At 40.7% G+C, this 15,688-nt stretch overlaps 1 protein-coding gene across 1 annotated transcript; it reads left to right on the top strand.

Annotated features, from left to right (window-relative positions):
- The first annotated feature begins 6,624 nt into the window (after positions 1 to 6,624).
- Positions 6,625 to 12,751, top strand: fucolectin.S (x-epilectin S homeolog). Its single transcript, NM_001095522.1, is given in 4 exon segments — positions 6,625 to 6,684; positions 7,012 to 7,085; positions 8,925 to 9,201; positions 11,823 to 12,751. Coding segments are annotated over 3 exon segments (534 nt in total). The 5' UTR covers positions 6,625 to 6,684; position 7,012; the 3' UTR covers positions 12,007 to 12,751.
- Positions 12,752 to 15,688: the final 2,937 nt, after the last annotated feature.

Below are 15,688 nucleotides of genomic sequence, written 5' to 3'. Positions count from 1 at the left end.
AGGATAATTATTAAAAAAACACACATTTGCTCAGGTTCAGAAATAAGTTAGAAATGGAAAAAGAAGGAGGTGGAGTTGTCCCAAATCTACTACCTAATTTGTTTCTATCCCTGGGACACCACAAAGTCAAAGAAGGCAGAGTACCCGGGACTGTGGTCTCAAATTTTACTCTAGTCCTAAACTCGAAAAAACTAAATAAGCCTAAAAACCACAAATCCACGGGCTCTTGTGAGCTTTAGTAACAGATAGATAAGCAGAGAGCTGAGCACTGGTTGAGGTTTGTAACCTCCCCACCCCCTCCACTACTTTGAAATCCAATCGGCTGAGGTATAGAAGTTTTTGGTTTTAAAGTTTAAAGTTAAAAGGACTCGGAACGCCGACGCGCGTTTCGCAATAATGGCTTTGTCAAGGCGTAATGAGAACGCTCCCCTGCCGCAGAGTTTAAAACACTTCCGTATGGTGCGTCACTTTGCGGAGTCATCGCGAGACCTCCCGCCCACACGTTCAACGTGCATCCCAGCTTGTGCGTGTCGTCCTAGCAACCGGATAGCTTTACACTGTTCTCAGACACGGTTTTTCGAGTTTAGGACTAGAGTAAAATTTGAGACCACAGTCCCGGGTACTCTGCCTTCTTTGACTTTGTGGTGTCCCAGGGATAGAAACAAATTAGGTAGTAGATTTGGGACAACTCCACCTCCTTCTTTTTCCATTTCTAACTTATTTCTGAACCTGAGCAAATGTGTGTTTTTTTAATAATTATCCTATTTATTGCGGTCTCTAATTAATTAATTTTTTAACCTTAATCTATTTAAGCACTTTTGAGCACCTTCAATATTATGAATTTTGGTTAAATCTGGATCAAATTATTATTATCCATTAACTGTTAAGCACTTGCACCTTAATTCAAAGTGATTGGGAAGGGGGAGATTACTAACCCCCAAAAATAGATACACTGTTGTGAAATAGAACTGGTTACAATTAAGAATATATATATCAACGTTTTTTGTAACTTTTATATAGAACTGAATGAATAGTATTACCAATATTTAATTAATTTATAATCAATTTTAATTGATTTAACAATAGCACAAGCACTTTAGTATCTATATTTAAGTTATTAGCTAACTTGCACATACTAGTGACTAAATTAAATTAGGAAGGTTTAAATCACTTGAGACTGCTGAGCGAGTTTTGAAGCTAGTGGGGTACTTTTTCTTCAATTTTTAAATTATTTACTGGCACTGACTTAGGTCAGACCTCAGCTTCTACCGCAGGGTAATTATATTCAATAAGGGATCACTTTTTGTTCGATTAGTTCCTGAAAGGCTCCTCATCTGCCTCATTTACATATTCCCTAAGGCTCCTTCCCCCACAGCTTTCAATTGTTAATGAATTTATTGTTGTATTTGCCTAGAAGGAGTCTCGGGCAAGAGTTGGAGTCTCAAGCTCCAAGTTACATATTTACTAGACAGGGCAATGGCCGGTCTAATGGGAGACCTGACCTTTATATAGACTTTTCCACTCACTGAGACAAATACTCAACCTATTGTTCAAACACAAAATATCTTTAATGTTCACAATGTGCAAGGTGCAAATTCCACTGCATTCTGCAGCTTTTATTGCCCTGTGTTTGGCCACTTTCAGGTTGGTCCTGTTTTACAATTGGGTGGTGTAGCTGTTTACCTTCCCAGGTAAAAGTGTTTGCCTGGCAGTTCTGTAGTTGCTTGGGGTGTCAAGATTCTCTTAAATGGAGAAGTCACTACATGTTTATCAGGGGTCCAAATACTTGCTGGTGGGGAGAGGGTGAGAACTGCAGTTCCTGCATCATCTTTTGCCTGCACATTTCTCTGTACTGCTCTTTTTCTCATCAACATTTTGATCCCAGTACAGCTACCCTAACATGGTTACCGATATATAGAAACATTGGGGTGTCACCCTGCTATAGTTCCAGGGGTACCCAGGGTACAAATATACACTAACCCCAAATCTCCCCCTAACTGACCTTCAGACTGGGCCCCCTTAGCTCATAACAAGGTTACAGATATATAGAAACATTGGGGTAACAGTCACCCTGCTATAGTTCCAGGGGTACCCAGGGTACAAATAAGCACTCACCCCAAATCTCCCCCTAACTGACCTTCAGACTGGGCCCCCTTAGCTCATAACAAGGTTACAGATATATATAGAAACATTGGGGTGTCACCCTGCTATAGTTCCATGGGTACCCAGGGTACAAATAAGCACTCACCCCAAATCTCCCCCCCTAACTGGCCTTCAGACTGGGCCCCCTTAGCTCATAACAAGGTTACAGATATACAGAAACATTGGGGTAACAGTCACCCTGATATAGTTCCAGGGGTACCCCGGATACAAATAAGCACTCACCCCAAATCTCCCCCTAACTGACCTTCAGGCTGGGCCCCCTTAGCTCATAACAAGGTTACAGATATATAGAAACATTGGGGTGTCACCCTGCTATAGTTCCAGGGGTACCCAGGGTACAAATAAGCACTCACCCCAAATCTCCCCCTAACTGACCTTCAGACTGGGCCCCCTTAGCTCATAACAAGGTTACAGATATATAGAAACATTGGGGTGTCACCCTGCTATAGTTCCATGGGTACCCAGGGTACAAATAAGCACTCACCCCAAATCTCCCCCCCTAACTGGCCTTCAGACTGGGCCCCCTTAGCTCATAACAAGGTTACAGATATACAGAAACATTGGGGTAACAGTCACCCTGATATAGTTCCAGGGGTACCCCGGATACAAATAAGCACTCACCCCAAATCTCCCCCTAACTGGCCTTCAGACTGGGCCCCCTTAGCTTATAACATGGTTACCGATATATAGAAACATTGGGGTGTCACCCTGCTATAGTTCCAGGGGTACCCAGGGTACAAATAAGCACTCACCCCAAATCTCCCCCTAACTGACCTTCAGGCTGGGCCCCCTTAGCTCATAACAAGGTTACAGATATATAGAAACATTGGGGTGTCACCCTGCTATAGTTCCAGGAGTACCCAGGGTACAAATAAGCACTCACCCCAAATCTCCCCCTAACTGACCTTCAGACTGGGCCCCCTTAGCTCATAACAAGGTTACACATATATAGAAACATTGGGGTGTCACCCTGCTATAGTTCCAGGGGCACCCAGGGTACAAATAAGCACTCACCCCAAATCTCCCCCTAACTGACCTTCAGACTGGGCCCCCTTAGCTCATAACAAGGTTACAGATATATATAGAAACATTGGGGTGTCACCCTGCTATAGTTCCATGGGTACCCAGGGTACAAATAAGCACTCACCCCAAATCTCCCCCCCTAACTGGCCTTCAGACTGGGCCCCCTTAGCTCATAACAAGGTTACAGATATACAGAAACATTGGGGTAACAGTCACCCTGATATAGTTCCAGGGGTACCCCGGATACAAATAAGCACTCACCCCAAATCTCCCCCTAACTGGCCTTCAGACTGGGCCCCCTTAGCTTATAACATGGTTACCGATATATAGAAACATTGGGGTGTCACCCTGCTATAGTTCCAGGGGTACCCAGGGTACAAATAAGCACTCACCCCAAATCTCCCCCTAACTGACCTTCAGACTGGGCCCCATTAGCTCATAACAAGGTTACAGATATATAGAAACATTGGGGGTAACAGTCACCCTGCTATAGTTCCAGGGGTACCCAGGGTACAAATAAGCACTCACCCCAAATCTCCCCCTAACTGACCTTCAGACTGGGCCCCCTTAGCTCATAACAAGGTTACAGATATATAGAAACATTGGGGTGTCACCCTGCTATAGTTCCAGGGGTACCCAGGGTACAAATAAGCACTCACCCCAAATCTCCCCCTAACTGACCTTCAGACTGGGCCCCCTTAGCTCATAACAAGGTTACAGATATATAGAAACATTGGGGTAACAGTCACCCTGCTATAGTTCCAGGGGTACCCAGGGTACAAATAAGCACTCACCCCCAAATCTCCCCCTAACTGACCTTCAGACTGGGCCCCCTTAGCTCATAACAAGGTTACACATATATAGAAACATTGGGGTGTCACCCTGCTATAGTTCCAGGGGCACCCAGGGTACAATAAGCACTCACCCCAAATCTCCCCCTAACTGACCTTCAGACTGGGCCCCCTTAGCTCATAACAAGGTTACAGATATATATAGAAACATTGGGGTGTCACCCTGCTATAGTTCCATGGGTACCCAGGGTACAAATAAGCACTCACCCAAATCTCCCCCCCTAACTGGCCTTCAGACTGGGCCCCTTAGCTCATAACAAGGTTACAGATATACAGAAACATTGGGGTAACAGTCACCCTGATATAGTTCCAGGGGTACCCCGGATACAAATAAGCACTCACCCCAAATCTCCCCCTAACTGGCCTTCAGACTGGGCCCCCTTAGCTTATAACATGGTTACCGATATATAGAAACATTGGGGTGTCACCCTGCTATAGTTCCAGGGGTACCCAGGGTACAAATAAGCACTCACCCCAAATCTCCCCCTAACTGACCTTCAGGCTGGGCCCCCTTAGCTCATAACAAGGTTACAGATATATAGAAACATTGGGGTGTCACCCTGCTATAGTTCCAGGGGTACCCAGGGTACAAATAAGCACTCACCCCAAATCTCCCCCTAACTGACCTTCAGACTGGGCCCCCTTAGCTCATAACAAGGTTACAGATATATAGAAACATTGGGGGTAACAGTCACCCTGCTATAGTTCCAGGGGTACCCAGGGTACAAATAAGCACTCACCCCAAATCTCCCCCTAACTGACCTTCAGACTGGGCCCCCTTAGCTCATAACAAGGTTACAGATATATAGAAACATTGGGGTGTCACCCTGCTATAGTTCCAGGGGTACCCAGGGTACAAATAAGCACTCACCCCAAATCTCCCCCTAACTGACCTTCAGACTGGGCCCCCTTAGCTCATAACAAGGTTACAGATATATAGAAACATTGGGGTGTCACCCTGCTATAGTTCCAGGGGTACCCAGGGTATAAATAAACACTCACCCCAAATCTCCCCCTAACTGACCTTCAGACTGGGCCCCCTTAGCTCATAACAAGGTTACAGATATATAGAAACATTGGGGGTAACAGTCACCCTGCTATAGTTCCAGGGGTACCCAGGGTACAAATAAGCACTCACCCCAAATCTCCCCCTAACTGACCTTCAGACTGGGCCCCCTTAGCTCATAACAAGGTTACAGATATATAGAAACATTGGGGTGTCACCCTGCTATAGTTCCAGGGGTACCCAGGGTACAAATAAGCACTCACCCCAAATCTCCCCCTAACTGACCTTCAGACTGGGCCCCCTTAGCTCATAACAAGGTTACAGATATATAGAAACATTGGGGTAACAGTCACCCTGCTATAGTTCCAGGGGTACCCAGGGTACAAATAAGCACTCACCCCAAATCTCCCCCTAACTGACCTTCAGACTGGGCCCCCTTAGCTCATAACAAGGTTACAGATATATAGAAACATTGGGGTAATAGAAAAACACTTACTTTGGCCAATGGATCTTGGCAATGATTTATTTTACACTGGGGTTGACACTGAGGTTGACTCTTTGGCCCTTATGTTCAGAATTAATGAGAATGCTGATCATTCTATTTGCCTCTTCTATGTACATTCTGCTTTAAGAGGTGACATTATCAGGTTGAACAACTTATTTTCCACTGAATTACCGGGTCATCGCTGTGGGCATGAGCCCCTTGGGCTGCAATGTAAGAAGAATGTAATGTGATTTAATTATAAAGCTGCTTTTATATGGCTTCACTTTTACTCTGCATGCTTTTCTTCTTGTTGGCTGCTGTAGAGCATTGGCAGGGTTTATACATGAGGAAATAAAGAAATTACATATGAACTGTTTAGAAAGCAAGGTTACATTGCAAAGTTCAAACTCCTTTTTAAATTAAAACCTACAATTTGACTTCTGAGAACTTTCATGGTTGAACCGTTGGCCATGTCTTCACCTTGACCAGCCTTCTGCTGCCTCCAGCTGGTTTATGACAATGGCGATAGCACTAGGACATGTCACCAGCTGAGAAACAGTGAATGTGTGGAGAGATTGAAACCACTGTGGATAACTGGAAGAGGGGACCAGGCTTGGACCCATGTAGAGTAAACATGGGACCCTACAGAACTTGGAGATGAAGTGAGGCTTGGCACTCCAAAACGAGATTGAAGAGACTTAACTGCTGCCTGAAGTCATGAAGGGGAAGTTAATGCAACAAAAACTGTCAAACTCTCCTTTCAGTAAACTGGCAGATTGTGGGGCATTTTCATTTTTTGTGGAAACTGTTCACTTTCACCCTTTAAGAAATATGCCCTGTAGCGCGGGTTATTTACTATGTACCTGATACTGTAGGACTATTATGTATCTTGACAGCGCTATATAAATAAATGATGATGATGATGGCATCTAGGCATGTAAATACTCTAAATCTTGTGGGCACCGCCTTTGGCAATTTCATAAGAGAACTTGTTTGCTCCAGGCTAAGAGTGAGGAGGAACATAAATTCATTGTAAGGGCTGGGTCACAACCTGTTCTGCAGACACTTCAATGGAACTGCTCGATACAGGTGAGCAAGGTATTTAAACCGAGCCCAGGTTACAAAGAGACAGAGAACAGATTTGCACCAGCAGCAAGGTGAGATGTCTACATTTCTTATTTCTTACTTTTATTTCTGATAATTGCTTATAATCATTTCTCATCATTTCTTAGTATAAATATAGAGCGGCCACCAATTTCAACCACTACCTTTGCAGTCATTTAACAATATGCAATAATGTAGCTACATAACATGCTACATGTAAAGTGAAATATAAACATGTAAAGTGAAATATAAACATGTAAAAAGAAAAAATGTGGTACGGACCCAGTGCAGGACTCCATAGTCATGTACAACAAGGGTGTTGGTTTTGTGGCTTTATATTAGACGCAATGGAACTAATATATTCTCCTGTCTCCCCATAGGATGAAGTGCATTGTGGTTCTGCTCGCATTTGCAGCTGTTGGGTGGGCGCAGTTGTGCAACCCCCAGATAGGAGGTAGGAATATTCTCTTTTTTACCTTTTCACAATTCATTGTTCTTACCTACCCCATGACTAGAATCTCCTCCGAGGTAAAGTGAGCCACAGGTTTCTCAATAGTTGAAAAAAAAATTTCTTAAATGATAAGTAAACCTTTAAAATAAGTGAATGTAAAATGGATGAGGAGGCTATTTTAAGAAATGTTGCAATGTACATTAATTCTTTGTTTTGTTTTTATTCCAAGATATTAAGGGATACATGTACTGTTAATATGAATGAATTTTGTTACAACAGCGCCACCTGCTGGTCAGTTTCCCACCAGTCTGACCAGCAAGTAGTCAAGGAAGTTGTCAGGAGAAAGAAAGAGGCTGATGTTCTTCTGCTTAGTAAAGATGTGAGAAAGGTTTCTAATTTTATTCCTAAGCAGAAGAACATCAGCCTCTTTCTTTCTCCTGACAACTTCCTTGACTACTTGCTGGTCAGACTGGTGGGAAACTGACCAGCAGGTGGCGCTGTTGTAACATAATTCATTCATATTAACAGTACATGTATCCCTTAATATCTTGGGATAAAAACAAAATAAATAATGAATATATATTGCAACACTTCTTAGAATAGCCCCCTCATCCATTTTACATTCACTTATTTTAAAGTTTCACGTATCCTTTAATGATGTAAAAAGAGGAAAATGCGTTTTTTTAGCATTTTCTATGCTTTTTTCATATGTATCTGATATAGGAGTTAGCAAAGCTTTTGGAAGGGGTACAATGAGATACCATTCCTGAATGCATTTCAACTCACAAAACTATAGGGATCATTTATAGGGTCAAGCCAAAATTTTCTTAGAGTTTGCCAAGAAAATGATGATTTTTTATGGGTGAAAAAAGATTTGTCGCCCATGGACATTTTGCTAATTTACAGCAAAGCGAAAAGGATCAGGTTAGCCCATCACTAATCATTTACAATGCCCCATGCAGTGTACAAAGTGCAAAATAGGAGCACAAGGGATGGTACAGTATTTAGCACTTACTATACAAATAGCACAATTCAGAGTGAGTTTGGCCACACTAGATTCGGGTGGGGGAGAGCCATGCAGACTTCGAGTGCTCCATTCAAAGAGCAACAACCCCAGGGTTAAGTAAGTCCTTCCTATTCTTGCACTTGCACCCCTTGGGGTTGTAAATAAGCCCTTATGAATTACGAGCCCTTATAAGTACATTGGGGATCATTTGGAGGGGCGGAACTAAATGAACTTTGGTCTTTTTTCAACCTAAATGAACTATGTTTCTATGTACCAAAAAAAAAAAAAAAAGTCTTGTATCTGCACCACTCTGGATTAGGTGCAAGTCCCACCATGTTCACCTTCTATGGGTGCAGAGAGTATTGATAACCTGGCAGCATCCCAATTATTTTTTATTGAATTATAATGTATGGCATCATTTTGGCACAACCCCTCCCCCCACACAGTGACATTTTAAGTCATCATTGACCTTTTATCATTTTTTTTTATCAGATCCACTTTTTGTTTTTCCAGAAAGATCTCTTTAGCTTTTAAACTGCTGAAAATGATTTTATCCCAACTCAAATGTATTTCATTTCACAAAAATAAAGAAAAGGCAAATACAGGAACATTTTCAATAAAATAACGTATTTCTTCATTGGGTATAAAAAGTGAAAAGAAAGGCACGTTTTCTTGACCTTTGATAAAAGTGCTACAGATACATTAGATATCTCCTATTTTCTTTGCTTGGTTTAATATATGAAAATAATAAGACGTCTTCCAAAATTGCCTCATGAATTCACCACACTCCTAGTTCATATCAGGAACCAATCATGTTGCACCATTTCATTTGTTAGGACAAAATTTGGCAAGATCAGGAGGAGTCAAGCAAAGCTCCACCTACGCTCCTCAGTACACTGTTGATAAAGCGATTGATGGCATAAAAAACACAAATACCTTTGTACAAGCATGCGCCATTACTGGATATGACAAAAACGCTTGGTGGCAGGTGGACCTGAAGAATTCCTACAAAGTTGGTTCTGTGGTCATAGTGAACAGAGGAGACTGTTGTGCCGATCGTCTGAAAGGAGCCCAGATCCGTGTTGGAAATTCAGCAGATAATAACAACCCAGTGTGAGTCCCAAACACTTCCCTTAGTTGCCTTCTGTATTCACTATCCATAAACTGAAATAAAATATCACCATTAATGATGACGTGCTCATTACGTGCCAAGACTACCCCTTATGTACAGGTAAAAGCTGAGGGACAGCAATTTGTTAAAGGAATTCTGTTGTCATTTTTATGGTGTCGTTTTTATTACTAATTTACACTGTTTACATTGCAAATGCTCTATTGTACCATTTAGTTGTAATATTGTTGTGTAGGAGCCATCTCAGGTCATTATACCTGATCCTGAGCTTTCAGAAAAAGCCAGCACTGCACAATGAAACTGCTTTCAGATAAGGTATTGTATCTGGTAGGGATGCACCAAATCCAGGATTCGGTTCGGGATTCGGCCAGGATTCGGCCTTTTTCAGCAGGATTCGGATTCGGCCGAATCCTTCTGCCCGGCCAAACCGGATCCGAATCCTAATTTGCATATGGAAATTAGGGGCGGGGAGGGAAATCTCGTGACTTTTTGTCACAAAACAAGGAAGTAAAAAATGTTTTCCTTTCCCACCCTTAATTTGCATATGCAAATTAGGTTTCGGATTCGGTTCGGTATTCGGCCAAATCTTTAGTGAAGGATTCGGGGGTTCGGCCGAATCCAAAATAGTGGATTCGGTGCATCCCTAGTATCTGGTTACCTGCCCAAGGGGGGGGGAATAACACTCCAATTTGTAGAGCAGCAGGAAAGAGTGACTAAAGTTTATCAAAGCACTAGTCACATAGCTGAGGGCACTTGGGAATGTAAGAAAATGGCCAGCCTTACATCAAATGTTTTCCTGTGACAGAATCCCTTTTAGGACTCCCAGTCATAAAGGCCAAGAGGCATAGTCATCAAGCACTGAAAATCGAACTCACAACAGTTAAACAGTAACAGTTTTTTCCATTTGTACAGAACTTTTAGGGTTAAACTATGATTCACTCTATTTCCCCCTTTGATAAATCTGCCTCTAAAAAATATTATCCAATGAGCAGAAAACTTTGTAATTTCCCTTAGATAAATGTATCCTCAAGTGAGTAATATAGTAAGAAGTCATGTGATGTTTCTCTAGCAGATGGAGCAGCTTTATTTTGTCAGAGAAACAGGGGAATGTAATAAAAGTCGCAAAGAGCAAAACAATTCGCACCAATAAGACTAAAAATCCACATCTCGCAATATAATATTGTTCCTTAAACTGTTATTGCATTGCGAATTTTAATTGCGCATTACGAATTTTAATTGCGCACTCATAAGAAGTGCTTGAAGGTGTCGTAATCTTTTGGAGCAAACATAACGACTTTTTCAGTAAGAAGTTTTATTACATTGACTGCGCATTGGCGCAAACTATTAAATTCGCAAACGGTCTTTCACTGTCGGAAGTGGTCGCTAAACAGTTTCCGGGCTCGCAAAAGCTATATTAAATTCGCACAAAGCAAAATTTGTTCGCACAAAGGCATAACTTTTCGCATTGCGAATAGTTTTTCCGTTATCGGTTTTTATTACATTCCCCCGTTAATGTTTTTTTCCTTTGTTGTAGACAGGTACCACCAGGTGGTACTGTTTAAAATTCATTATATTAGTGGTTTTAAATTGCCCAAAATATCTAATATATTGGAAACAAAAGTAAAAAATGATTAATGGAAATAAAGAGCGCTCTGAGACATTAATTTGTTTTTAGGGTTTATATATCCTTCAACTTAAAGAGATTCTGTTAAGGGAAAACATGTTTTTTTCCCAAAATCAGTCAATAGAGCTGCCCAGCAGCATTCTGCAGTGAAATCCATTTTTCAAAAGAGCAAAAACTATTTTTTATATTTCATTTTGAAATTTGATGTGGGGCTAAGACACGTTGTCAGTTTCCCAGGTGCCCTCAGTCATGTGACTTGTGCTCTGATAAACTTCAGTCACTCTTTACTGATGCAAGTTGAAGAACAGAATATTGGGAAGGTAACCAGATAACAGGTCCCTGACACAAGATAACAGCTCCATGGTAGATATAAGAACAACACTCAAAAGTAAAATCCAGGTCCCACTGAGACACATTCAGTTACATTGAGTAGGAGAAACAACAACCTGCCAGAAAGCAGTTCCACTCTAAAGTGCTGGCCAGGCAAAATGACCTGAGACGCTTAAACACCAATATTACAGCTAAAAAAATTCTCTTGTTGGTTCAGGAATAACATTTTAATGCTAGAATGAATTATTTGTGATCTAAAGAGTTTAAATAAAAACTACACCATAAAAAATCATGACAGAATCCCACTAAGAAGTAGACAAATCTTACAATATGTAAGATATGGATAAAATATGGAGGCCATTTTTGAAGCAGTGAAATATATACCTTTTCATGTGTCAAATGCCCCTGTTGATGTTGTGTTATTGCCTTCTTATATCCAATACTTGGGATCCACTAGAACTATTTATAACTCTATTATCATAGCTGTTTATGCAAGGATCAAAGTCCCATTCCTACCCAAAAACACTCAGTGAAGGCCAGTACCAGTAGACTTAACGAAAAAGCCCCAAGCCTTGTAAAAATATTTACCAGCTATTTTTCTCTTTTTTTTTTTCCTGTTGTCATAAAATAATCCCAGATTTTGTTTTATAGATGCGCCACCGTCACTGATGTCTCTCAACTCACCATCAATATGTGCTGTAAGGGGATGGTGGGTCAGTATGTGAGTGTGGTCATTCCTGGCCGCAATGAATATCTCCAGCTCTGTGAAGTTGAGGTTTATGGGGAGGAAAATAAACCTGAAGAAAAACCTGAAGAAAAACAACTTTGTTGGTAAAACCATGTTACATTCAGTCAGTGGCCTCAGCAGGTGAAGGCAAATCAAGCAAATCAAGCAGCAGATCTCCCATCATTGTCAGTGGTTGCTACACTAGAACTTTCAAAACGTTCTTGGGGAATACAATGAGCAGCACTTCAACAAGAGTCCAGGCAAAGACCAACATACCATCTCTAATGGATACTGTAGAGCAGGGGTAGCCACAAGTTATTGGATCCTGATCTAACAATCGATCTTAAGCTGAAGATCATGACAGCAAATGTTGTCCACAAACAGGTTAATTAGATCCACATTCTCACTGTTGAGATTCTTTCAATACTTTTTGGGTTTGTTCATTTAACCTTATCAATATGGGCTCATTGATCATTTGAACGGGTTTAAGCGCTGAAACCATATGGGACAAAACATTCCTTCGCTGAGGAACCATCGGTGGAGTATTTGTGCCTGTGGTTTTAGTGGTGGAAGCTGTGAGCCTCACCTTGGGCTTGAGCAACTCCAGCACCTTGTGGCCTCCAGTGTATTCAATTAGTTGTGCTCTGTTGTACAACTGCAAAGCATTTCACATCCGGGCTCATAAATGGAGGGTTTTGTGTTTGTTTTGTGTTGCCTGAGGCCACTGACAGAATGTGCAACTGTTCTTCTCTTTCATCCTCTCTCTCTTAATTGGTTTGGTGCAATTTTCTGTTTTTCGAGAATGTTTTTTATTTTATACAAGCAGCCAAAATCAATAAATGAATATGATTGTGATCAACGTGTTGCCTCTGTTTCTTGTTTGTGACAATAAGGCGTTTCTGCAAGGGGAGCCCAAGAAATAAAGGCAGGTGTGTGTCAGGTTTTCTTGCAGGACTTCTTTATCAGGGGGTGATTAGAAGCACATATAGATTTTGCAGTTAGTCCTGGTTCCTATCAGTCTCCTATCAGTAAACCAAGAGTTGCACAGAAGCAACTCCATATTTTGTATTTTGTGTGGCTCACGATCTGTTCATGACATCACTGGGTGAGGCAGTGTCATTATGGGCAGGGCATGTTACATCACATGGGTGGGGCTTTTGATGTGGTGATCAGCAATTGGCTGATTGACATGTCAATCAGAGGAGATCCTTTTTTGGAAAACCGGGCAGACTGTGTTGACCCGGGCATCCCTTCTAAAAACTGGGCTGTCCGGGTCAATTCAGGCCTAAGCACAGATATGGGACCTGTTATCCAGAATGCTCAGGACCTGAGGTTTTCCATATAAGGGATCATTCTGTAATATAGATCTTCATACCTTGAGTCTACTAAAAAAAATAATTAAAACATTAAAGGATAAATAAACCTTGAATTAGTAATGTAAAATGGATGAGGGGGCTTTTCTAAGAAATGTTGCAATATATATATATTCATTATTTATTTGGTTTTTTATTCCAAGATATTAAAGGAGAAGGAAAGGTTAAAACTAAGTAAACCTTATCAGAAAGGTCCATCTAAATATACCACTAAACCCCCAAAATAGTGCTGCTCTGAGTCCCCTGTCAAAAGAAACACTGCATTTCTTTCCTTCTATTGTGTACTCATGGGCTTCTGTATCAGACTTCCTGTTTTCAGCTTAAACCTCATTGCCCTGGGCGTGAGCATGCTCAGTTTGCTCCTCTTCCCCCTTCTCTACTGTAATCTGAGCCCAGAGCAGGGAGAGACTCAGGCAGGAAGTGATGTCACACCACATTAATACTGTAGCTCCTATCCTAAACAAACTGAGAGTTTTTAGAGCTTTTTACTCAGGTATGGTAAAACATTTTACAGAATAAATATAGCATTCTAGCTTGTACTATTGCAGCTAATCTATTGGCAATAAAATGCCTCGGTAGCTTTCCTTCTCCTTTAAGGCAGGGGTGTCCAAAAGGTAGTTCGGGATCTACCAGTAGAACTTTAGCTGGTGATCAATAGATCTCCAGACATTGTCACCGATCAGCATGTCTATATCACCCTCCTGTTTCATTCTGTTCATTCAGATATTTATTATGTTATGGTTACATAAGATATAGTTGCCTGTTAAAGGATATGTAAATGCAAAGTTTACTTAGACGTTAAATGTTCCCCCAACTGAGCCGCATCATTTTTGAAGCTCAAACTACTTCCTATTTCCAGCCACATAAACTCAGGGCACAGACTTAGTTTCTCCCGGTAGCCATTTTTCCCCATTTGACGTCATCACAGATAACTTCACCCTGACTTCTCTTTTTAATTTTTTTTCAATAAAACTTTATTCATAGGTGCATTCGATCATCAATGATTCAGAACAACATTCATTTCTGTCTAATAAGTCTTTGCTTGGATTAAGCAGTGTAAGGGTTAACCTGTCCATTTGCTGAAGTCAAGAGAAAGAATGTTTTTCCAGTGGAGGCGGATAGAGTTCCCATTGTAACCATTCTAGCCAAGACTAAAGGATCCCTTAATATCTTGGAATTAATACAAAATAAATAATGAATGTAAATTACAAAAGTGATTAGAATAGCCCCCTCATCCATTTTACATTCACTTATTTTAAAGGTTTACTTATCCTTTAACTCTACTAGAAAATCATGTAAACATGAAATAAAGCCAATAGGCCGGTTTTGCCTCCAATAAGGATTATTTATATCTTAGTTGGGATCAAGTACAAGCAACTGTTTTATTATTACACAGAAAGAGAAGAAATCCTTTTCTACATTAATAATAATTAAATGAAATAATAATAATAATTAAATTATTTGATTAAAATGGAATCTGTGGGCGAGGGCCATCCCATTATTTGGAGCTTTTCTGGATAACAGGTTTCAGGATAACAGATCCTGTTCCTGTACCAATGGATTATTCACAGAAACAGGGTCAAACCATAATCAACTATTTTATAATCAGGAGTCCAGTAGCCTAAGGCAGAGCCAGAGGGACATGCCCCGGTTCAAAAGGCAATCAACCCACAAAACTTTATATCAAAAGATATATGTCCCAAGGCTCATCTTCAGTAAATAAAAATATTTATTATTCACATTTTTAAAAAGTATTATGATGCATACTGACCCCACATGGCCTACCTTACGCGTTTCGCACAATCCGGCGCTTAGTCATAGGTGTCTCAATCAACAGCATGTGTTACACAATATTTAAACCCAAATAATCCCTCCCATTGTTCTTGGACCCAATCAAATATCACATGGGATTATTCCTTAAAACCAAATCAAAAGGGATTAACCCTACTTGTTCCATATTTAAACAGATCTGCCTCTGTGGGGCATTTATATTGTATCTTCCACAGCGTATATCACAACTCAAGTCTCATTAACATTTCAATAAATCGAATAAATTGTAGTTTGATATAGTAACTTGAAAATGTATTCAAAATCATCAAAGGAAGTTTTAATATATAAAAAAATATCTTTGTATAAATAACCGTATATCATAAATGCTTTGCGCTAATATCACATTCCATACAAATACTTATGTTATAAACCATAAAAGCCGTCACTACTTCTTTCCGTCAGCGCTTCTCTAATAGAATAACTTTTCCTATTGGCCCCTCTACACTCTTCAAATCAATCTATTCTACATATTTAGGTGGCACATTTACCTAGGATCGAATATCGAGAGTTAATTTACCCTCGATATTCGACCGTCGTAGTAAAATCCTTCGGCTTCGAATATCGAAGTAAAGGATTTAGCGCAATTT

This window comes from Xenopus laevis, chromosome 6S, assembly GCF_017654675.1.
Source record: "Xenopus laevis strain J_2021 chromosome 6S, Xenopus_laevis_v10.1, whole genome shotgun sequence".
In the NCBI taxonomy this organism is placed as follows: Eukaryota; Metazoa; Chordata; class Amphibia; order Anura; family Pipidae; genus Xenopus; species Xenopus laevis.
Note: the sequence above shows the minus strand (reverse complement) of the source record. Positions and strands in the feature narration are given on the sequence as shown.